Source organism: Neophocaena asiaeorientalis, unplaced genomic scaffold (assembly GCF_003031525.2).
Source record: "Neophocaena asiaeorientalis asiaeorientalis breed wild unplaced genomic scaffold, Neophocaena_asiaeorientalis_V1.1 scaffold276, whole genome shotgun sequence".
NCBI lineage: Eukaryota > Metazoa > Chordata > Mammalia > Artiodactyla > Phocoenidae > Neophocaena > Neophocaena asiaeorientalis.
This window is the reverse complement of record NW_020173725.1, coordinates 740,599-750,392: the sequence shown is the minus strand read 5'-3', so window position 1 is coordinate 750,392 and position 9,794 is coordinate 740,599. Positions and strand designations below refer to the sequence as shown.

Here is a 9,794-nt window from a genome sequence, read left to right as displayed (position 1 = left end):
TTTTTTGCGGTACGCGGGCCTCTCACTGTTGTGGCCACTCCCGTTGCGGAGCACAGGCTCCAGACGCGCAGGCTCAGCGGCCATGGCCCACGGGCCCAGCTGCACCGCGGCATGTGGGGTCCTCCCGGACCGGGGCACGAACCCGCGTCCCCTGCATCGGCAGGCGGACTCTCAACCACTGTGCCACCAGGGAAACCCTCTACCATCTTTTAAGTAGGCTCCTGCTTCTTTAATTGAACACTTTTTTTTTAAACCTTAATAGGAGGAAAGTACATTGTTTTGCTCAAACTGGAATTTTTTATTACAAAGAAAACTAAAGACGTGTGTTTTTTGTACAAGGTCATGTGAGAAAGAAAATATACAATGAAGGTGAAGGAACCTGAAGGAAATGAAATGATACATCTTTCATAGTGAAAAGTTTTTGAATGAATTTATTTATCATAGTATCATGTTAACTCCCACTTATAGGCCATTCTGGAATTTTTTTTTTCCCAGAAGTGTATTTTCAGTGGTTCTGAATTGAATACAATATACTGAGTCACACTTTATATCTGTATAGGAAATTTATTATAGTGAGGAGTACATTGGATTTCTATTCATTATGTTAGGAATCTTTGGTAATGTGAATAACCACCCCTCTTTTTATATGCCTCTGGAGAATCATCCTGGTTTCATGGAAATGAAACAGAGCATCAAGCTCAAATGGCCAGTAAGTTTTTGAATGAAAGGCAGTAATGGGTGCCTGGAGGCCTGTGCTGAAAAGGTACCAGGTCTGCCTCAGGGATCCATGGAAATGTGGCCACCTCAGGAGTTATAAAAAATGGCTACATGTGTACTACATATTCACCTTTCCTGACTTACTGGTCAGAGGTGGCAGTGTGGCATCGCAGTCTATGACGATCAAGTCCTGCCCCTGGAAAGGTGTGCCAGTTGGTGATACTGTCAGGTCTTAAGTGCAGAGAAGAGAAAATAAAACATCTGTACTGTGGCACATATTTCTCCAAAGTTTAGCAAACAGAAAAGAAGTCAGACAAATGGATTTAAATCCAGGTGTTAAAGATACTAGCTGTGTAATTTAGCTTTCTGATTTTCAGTTCTTTAGTCTATTAAAAGGGGAAAATCTGTCTTTGAGAGTTATGAAGATTAGCTCTAACATATAAGAAGTATCTAGTTCAGTTCTCAGGTATGTAGATGTTCAATTAATTTTAGCAATTTTATGTTGTGATTTTTATTTCTCATATTCTTGACATTGAGTTGTTATTTAAGATACTCTTTCACAGTGAATTTGTTCTAGTGTTGTTCAGCTTAATTTTATTCTTCTGTTGATTTAAGTTTTGCTTGAAAATCCTTACCTTATTCTTTCTTGCCACTGTAGTATATCCGGAACTGTGTAATGAATAGGACCTTGCCCCATTTTATACTTGTGGAATGTTGCAAGATCAAGAAGCTGTATGAACAGGAAATGATTGCCATAGAGGCTGCCATAAATCGAAATTCATCTAACCTTCCTCTTCCTTTACCACCAAAGAAAACTCGAATTATTTCTGTAAGTTTCACGTGTGAACCTTTGGTAACCCCAGAAGGCACGCGATTTTTTTGGTTAGGTTGTATGCTTAAGCCTCACACGTATATTCTTTGCTCAGTTTTCCTTCTGTGGAAAATGCATATTTTCTACAGAATATTAATATGAATTAATATTAATATTCCACAGAATATTAATGCATATTTGCCAAAGATCCATCACCATTTATTAGTAATTATCTTTTTAGCTACCCTTCTTTTTCCTTACTCAGGCTACATATGATTGTAAACAGGCCATTTATGTTTTCGTTTATCTTTTGGTGCTAAAGAAAGATGCCCTCAAATTTGAGATATTTTGAGATTAGAGCTAAATGGGACTTCAAAGAGCAAGTTGAGCATTCTAGTAGAAAAGTTAGATGTGCAGAGACAGTTGATTTTCTGGTATATCTCATTTCTTTCAGTTTACCTATAATAGTGTTTTGGTCTAATTTGTCTGTTTTCTTCTTTCTTATTGAATACTTTTAGACTTTAAATGTAACAAAGCCATCATTTTTTTCTAGAATGTAATATATTTGTATAAAGCAAATCTTAAGTTTGTATTCATTAGAACACAACAGTTTTAAAATAGTTCTTCAGTCTTAAGAAATTGAATGTTTAACCATTACTTGATGATTAAGTTATTATCTTTATATTAATTTATTGGTCAATTCTTAATTTATGCAAAACTTTTAATACTATTTTTTGATGGTGTTTAGTGAATTTCTTAGCAATACTGGAATGCTGCCTGTTTTGCCTTGAGAACTAAGTGCTAGTGGTTGTGATGGTTAATTTAATATATGTGATTTTCAGTTGTTAGTTCAGAGGTGTATTTTCATTCTTTTACCAATGGAAATGAGAACTGATAAGGCGATTTCATTGCTAGCATAGAATATTCATTTCTTTGATTAAAATACTCTGTTTATTTCATTTTTTTACAGCATGTTTGGGAAAATAACAACCCTTTCCAAATTGTCTTGGTTAAGGGAAATAAACTTAACACAGAAGAAACTGTAAAAGTGAGTACTTGTTAAGATTTGAATTTATCTTCAGCTCCATTATTTGAATAAGTCACTGATATGCTCAGTGAAAGTCACATTGGAGACGAATTTTACCCATATTGGTTAACTACAGGAGATAGAGTATGGTATATAGGACAATTAAGAATTTTTGTTTTAAAATATTCTTTGAATAGTTTGAGATGTACTGGATAGATTGACATTTTCCCAGTGTACATTATGGAAAAGAAATGGGTTTAGATCAGGAATTCAGCAAGTGAAATTTAAGCCAAACCTATAGGTCACAAGTTTCTGTTCAGGCTTACTCTCCTTTCTCAGCTTTGCTTAGAGCTGCACAATAGCCTCTCTTACCCCCTCCCCCCTTTTTTTTCCATTTAAACTTGCTGAAAACACAGAAAATGTAATATTTTTTCCTGAAATAAAATACATGACTGTTGTAGACCACAACTTGTTAACACATGAGGATTTATTGCACCACCCCTACAGTTAAGACTTAACAAGGCATTTTGTCTGAAAGTGTAAAGCATACATTTTCCTCTATTTAGCTTGGCAGGAAATTAAATGAATAGTTTTGTGATCCAAGAAAGAGATTCAGTTAGTTTAAGATGTTTGCTGGCATGAGGATATATTCAGGAGCACCTTGCCAAAGATTACCAGTGGCTTGCTTTTATAAATGGACATTAAAGATTCTTTGGGTAGCTGTCATTAAAATAAGGGATTTTTTTCACTTTTATTCTTAGCTAGATTTTAATTCTTAATGAGTATGCTTATGGCCAATTAGCCTTTGTTTTCTATTTTAGTGGTAATTTAATTTTTCCCTTTAATTTAAATTTTCTTTATTAATTTTTTCCAGTGGCAAAAGTATAGCATGATTGTTGCAACAGGCAAAAAAAGTCCAAACATTATTTAAGAAAAAAGTTGCTGATCTCTCCTCCCCATCTCTTTACCATCATATGGGATTCAAGGTCAACAGGCTTTGAGTGACCTCCATGTTTATACAAATATATATACACATATGGTTTATACAAATATATATAAACATATGGTTGTGTTTATTTTGTTGATTGGTCGGTTTCTTAAAGAAAAGGGATGATGTTATATATATTTATTCTATAATTTGATTTCTTCACTTTATATCTTGGATGGTCCTCTGGATTATTAAATATTTAGTAGAGTTCCTCAGGAATTATATTTCTTTTTTTTTTTATGGTTTTTGGTTTTTTTTGACTTTTTATTTTATTTTTTTCATGCACACACACTGTATTCTATTTTTACAAGAGATAAACTGACACCAAGCATTGTAAATGGATGACCACAAAAGCAACAATGATTGCAATTACCAAACACGAAACACACTTATACAATGTCATAATATTGACATTCAGTCCAGTAATCCTCCACTGTAACAGCTCCTTTACTTTGCAGTGAAAATTGATTTGTATATTTTTTGCCTCTGAGTCCTTGTGGGATTTTTTTTTTTTATTCAAACAGAAAGTCACAAAAATTATAATCATCCTCATCAGTTCACTCAGTCCGATGTAATTAATTTTTTTTCATCTTGATCTTTTGTTAGCACTTTTATTAATTCATCAGTTTTCCATTAGAGTTCTGAAAATGCTTATTGATTCAGTTCAGCAGTATAGTCAGTTACCAGAAACCTGTACTTGTCAGTCTTTTCCATGAATTCCTTGAAGATGAAATTGTGCTGTTGGATTCTGTTTACTGGTATTTTGTTGAGGATTTTTGCGTCTATATTCATCAGTGATATTGGTCTGTAATTTTCTTTTTTTGTAGTATCTCGATGTGGTTTTGGTATCAGGGTGATGGTGGCCTCATAGAATGAGTTTGGGAGTGTTCCTTCCTCTGCAATTTTTTGGGAGAGTTTTAGAAGGATGGGTGTTAGCTCTCTTCTAAATGTTTGATTGAATTCACCTGTGAAGCCATCTGGGTATCTCATAGCATTGTGGTCAGAAAAGATGCTTGATATGATTTCAGTTTTCTTAAATTTACTGAGGCTTGATTTGTGATCCAAGATGTAATCTATCCTGGAGTGTGTTCCTTGTGCACTTGAGAAGAAAGTATAATCTGCTCGTTTTGGATGGAATGTCCTATAAATATCAATTAAATATCTCTGGTCTATTGTGTCATTTAAAGCTTCTGTTTCCTTATTTATTTTCATTTTGTATGATCTGTCCATTTGGTGTAAGTGAGCTGTTAAAGTCCCCCACTATTATTGTGTTACTGTCGATTTCCTCTTTTATACCTGTTAGCAGTTGCCTTATGTATTGAGGTGCTCCTATGTTGGGTGCATATATATTTATAATTGTTATATCTTCTTCTTGGATTGATCCCTTGATCATTATGTAGTGTCATTCCTTGTCTCTTATAACATTCTTTATTTTAAAGTCTATTTTATCTGATATGAGTATTGCTACTCCAGCTTACTTTTGATTTCCATTTGCATGGAATATCTTTTTCCATCCCCTCACTTTCAGTCTGTATGTGTCCCTAGGTCTGAAGTGGGTCTCTTGTAGACAGCATATATATGGGTCTTGTTTTTGTATCCATTTAGCAAGCCTGTGACTTTTGGTTGGAGCATTTAATCCATTCACATTTAAGGTAATTATCGATATGTATTTTCCTATGACCATTTTCTTGATCGTTTTGGGCTTGTTTTTGTAGATACTTTTCTTCTTTTGTGTTTCCCACTTAGAGAAGTTCCTTTAGCGTTTGTTGTAGGGCTGGTTTAGTGGTGCTGAATTCTCAGCTTTTGCTTGTTTGTAAAGCTTTTGATTTCTCCATCGAATCTGCATGAGATCCTTGCGGGGGTAGAGTAATCTTGGTTGTAGTTTCTTCCTTTTCATCACTTTAAGTATATCACACCACTCCCTTCTGGCTTTTTTGTCTTTAATTTTTGCCAATTTGATTATTGTGTGTCTCGGTGTGTTTCTCCTTGGGTTTATCCTGTATGGAACTCTCTGTGCTTCCTGGACTTGGGTGGCTGTTTCTTTCCCATGTTAGGGAAGTTTTCAGCTATAATCTCTTCAGATATATTCTCTGGTCCTTTCTCTCTCTCTAGGTCTTTGCTAAACATTTCTTGCATCTTCTCCATCTTTGTCTCCATTCTCTTTCCGAGGTCCTGGATTATTGTCACTATCATTATTCTGAATTCTTTTTCTGGAAGGTTGCCTATCTCCACTTCATTTAGTTGTTTTTCTGGGGTTTTATCTTGTTCCTTCATCTGGTACATAGCCCTCTGCCTTTTCATCTTGTCTATCTTTCTGTGAATGTGGTTTTTGTTCCACAGGCTGCAGGATTGTAGTTCTTCTTGCTTCTGCTCTGCTCTCTGCCCTCTGGTGGATGAGGCTATGTAAGAGGCTTGATGAGAGGGACTGGTGGTGGGTAGAGCTGACTGCTGCTCTGGTGGGAAGAGCTCAGTAAAACTTTAATCCACTTGACTCTTGATGGGTGGGGCTGGGTTCTCTCCCTGTTGGTTGTTTGGCCTGTGGCAACGCAACACTGGAGCCTACCTGGCCTCTTTGGAGGGGCTAATGACAGACTCTGGGAGGGTTCACTCCAAGGAGTACTTCCCAGAACTTCTTCTGTCAGTGTCCTTGTCCCCACGGTTAGCCACAGCCACCCCCTGCCTCTGCAGGAGACCCTCCAACACTAGCAGGTAGGTCTGGTTCAGTCTTCCCTGGGGTCACTGCTCCTTCCCCTGGGTCCTGATGGGCACAGTACTTTGTGTCTGCCCTCCAAGAGTGGAGTTTCTCTTTCCCCCATTCCTGTCAAAGTCCTGCAGTCAATTCCCACTAGGCTTCAAAGTCTGATTCTCTAGGAATTCCTCCTCCCGTTGCTAGACCCCCAGGTTGGGAAGCCTGACGTGGGGCTCAGAACCTTCACTCCAGTGGGTGGACTTCTGTGGTATAAGTGTTCTCCAGTCTGTGAGTCACCCACCCAGCAGTTATGGGATTTGATTTTACTGTGATTGTACCGCTCCTGCCGTCTCATTGTGGCTTCTCCTTTATCTTTGGATGTGGGGTATCTTTTTTGGTGAGTTCCAGTGTCTTCCTGTCGATGATTGTCCAGCAGCTAGTTGTGATTCTGGTGTTCTCACAAGAGGGAGTGAGAGCACGTCCTACTCCGCCATCTTGGTTCCTCCCTCGGGTATTATATTTCTAAAGGCAGAAATCATTTATAGGCAAATATACCCTCAAGTCATATGGAGTGTTTTTTTTAACATATATGTATGATTTTGCTTAGTAGTTTGTATGTATACATGTATAATTTACATTTTAAAAATGGGATTTCCTACTTGTTCTCATTTTTTAGGTTATTGTATTTATTACTTATTTAATGCTTTTGTAGTTATTATTTCTCTACAGCCTTTTGTTGTTACTTAGTTTCTTCCTGAAGGAGGACCAAATAAGCATTCACTACATGCTTTATTTTTCTTGAGCATTATGCTTTATTTTTGTCATTGACAGATTATTTGTGAGTGACATTTTATTTTCATAGGTTTTAACAACTTCCATCAGCTATTTCAAGCTGGATTCATTCTATTGTTTGTGGTCATATATTCATAGGAATAATCGGCTTAATTTAAAGTACCCTCCCCCCCACTCCAGCTAATTCTCTAGTTCCCCCTCCTCCACTTTTTTCTCTTTCCAGTGGGGTTACATAGTTGAATTTAAGTAAATTAATGCAATTATGGCATGACTTTCTTGTAGGTACACCTCATTCTTTTTAATTGCTACACAGGTTAGGAGTTCCTTTACAAAGTTGAAGAGAAATCTGGGGGAAAATAGAAGGCGAGGGGTAGATGCGGAGCAGGGAACTTTCTTTCCAGACTTTTTCCTTTTCTTAATGTACTGGCTAGGACTTTCAGTATGATGTTGAATAGAACTGCTGAGAGTAGATGGTATTAGTCAGGATTCTCCAAAGGGGGGGGGGAATAATAGGGTGTGTGTGTGCACGCATGTTTGTGTTCACACACACACACACACACACACACACACACACAGATTTATTTAAGGAATTGGCTCACATAAATAGTTGGCAAACTGGAAATCCAGAAGAACGGATAGTTTAGTCTGAGTCTGAAGGCCTGATAACCAGGAGGCACGTATCATGAAGTTCCTGTTGAAGTTCAGTAGGCTCAAGACCCAGGAAGAGCTGAGGTTAGATAGGCAAAAGTTCTTTCTTACTCTAAGTAGGACAAGTGTTTTTGTTCTATTCATTTCTTCCACTGATTGGATTACCACCACCTACTCTAAGGAGGGTAATCTGCTTTTGTCAGGCCACCATTTAAATGTCAATCTTATCAGGGGAAAAAAAAAACCACTCTCACAGAAACAACCAGAATATCTGAATGCCCCAAGGCCCAGTCACACGGGCAAACGAAATTAACCATCACAGTAGACATTTTTGTTTTGTTCTTAAAAGCATTTAGTCTTTCAACTTTAAGTATAATATTACCTGTAGGTTTTTCGTACGTGCCCTTTATTCAAGAAGTTCTCTTCTGTTTCTACTTAGCCAAGAGATTTTATCCTGAAAGGGATAGAAAAAGTTGCACTTTGTCCACTGCTTTTTCTGTATTTATTGAGGTGATTGTGTAGTTTTTATATTTTGGTCAGTTAATTTGATTGATTTTCAAAAGTTAAGACCAACCTTGCATTTCTGAAATACGTACTACACATTGAAGATGTAGTAGCCCTTTTATATATTGCTGGATTTGATTTATTAATATTATGTTATGAATTTTTATGTCTGTGTTCACAGGGAATATTGGTCTGCACTTTTCTTTTTATGTAATGTCTTCCTCTGGTTTTGGAATCAGGAAAATGTTGACCTTATAAATTGAGTTGAGAAACCTTACCCTCCTCAATTTTCTGAACAAGCTTATGTAGGATTGGTATTATTTCTTCCTTAAATATTTGGTAGGATTTACTCCAAGCCACCTGAGCCTGGAGTTTTTTTATGGGAAGGTTTTTAATTAGAAATTTAATTTCTTTAGTAGATATATAGATAGTCATATTTTCTGTTTCTTTTGTGTCAGCTTTGATAATTTTTGTCTTTTGAAGAATTTAAGTTGATAAATTTTTTGGCATTAAGTTCATAATAACCCCTCAAATTAGTTTTATGTTGCTGTGTAACAAATTACCACAAACCTAGCAGCTTAAAACAGCACCTATCTGTTAGCTCATATTTCTGTTGTTCAGAAGTCTGAGCATGGTGTGGCTGGGTTTTCTGCTTATGGTCTTACAAGGTTGAAATCCAGGTGTTAGTTGGGCTACATTCCTTCCCGAAGCTCTAGGGAAGAATCTGCTTCCAGCATGATTCAAGTTATTGGCCACATTCAGTTCCTTGCAGTTGTAGGCCTGAGGTTTTCTTTGCTTGATGGCTTTTGGCTAGGGATTGCTCTCAGTTACTAGAAGCACCTTTCAGGTCCTAGCTGTGTGGCTCTCTTAAGCATTAAATCCTTTCCTTGCTTTGAATCTCTTGCCAGAAGATCCTGATCCCTTTTAAGGGCTCACCAGTGGGTCAGGCCCATGAAGGATAATCTCCCTTCCTTTGTTTTATTTTGTTTTGGCCATGGCGCTCAGCATGTGGGAACTTAGTTCCCAGACCTGGGATCAAACTGGCGCTCCCTGCAGTGGAAGCACAGTCTTACCCGCTGGACCGCCAGGGAAATCCCTCCCTTCCTTAAAGTAACCTACGTCATATAGTAAAACATAATCACGGTAGTGAAATCCATTGTAATGGCAATCCCAGAGATCTTACTGGGCACACGATTCTCTGGAGTCTGTAATGAAATCCCAGGTGTTTCGGTGAAGATTCACTACTCTGCCTGGCTGGCATTTGAATGTCTTTCACTGTTAAAGTGCTTAGAATTCTGTAGTATACAGCTTCCTGGTTGATCTTTTCCCCGCCTCGTGGCATTTCCCTTTTCAGGTCTGCATCTTAATATTCAGCAGAAGCCTTACATCAGTGTTGCTCAAAATCTAGAAGATGGTATTAGCGCAGATAGAACTCAGAAAGCCCTCTAATTATAGCACTAGTTGGAATGGGTTCTTCTAACTCTCAGAGAGAGTGGGGATCTCCCCATTTTTTCCCTCTTTTTTTGGTTTTCTGTTCTTTTCTCTGTTCTTATTTGCCCTAGTACCCCAAGAAGTCCTGTGGCAGCAGTAGCAGAGCGGCAGTGGCAGAAGCAACAGC

At 37.6% G+C, this 9,794-nt stretch overlaps 1 protein-coding gene across 4 annotated transcripts in view; it reads left to right on the top strand.

The window, feature by feature from the left end:
* PIK3CB (phosphatidylinositol-4,5-bisphosphate 3-kinase catalytic subunit beta) overlaps positions 1-9,794 on the top strand; it is a 180,484-nt gene that overhangs the window by 99,130 nt on the left and 71,560 nt on the right. For all 4 annotated transcript variants that reach the window (XM_024750733.1, XM_024750731.1, XM_024750732.1 and 1 more), the window contains 2 exons: positions 1,376-1,546; positions 2,499-2,576. In XM_024750733.1, coding sequence (XP_024606501.1) covers positions 1,376-1,546; positions 2,499-2,576 — 249 coding nt within the window. The remainder of the gene's footprint in view (positions 1-1,375; positions 1,547-2,498; positions 2,577-9,794) is intronic.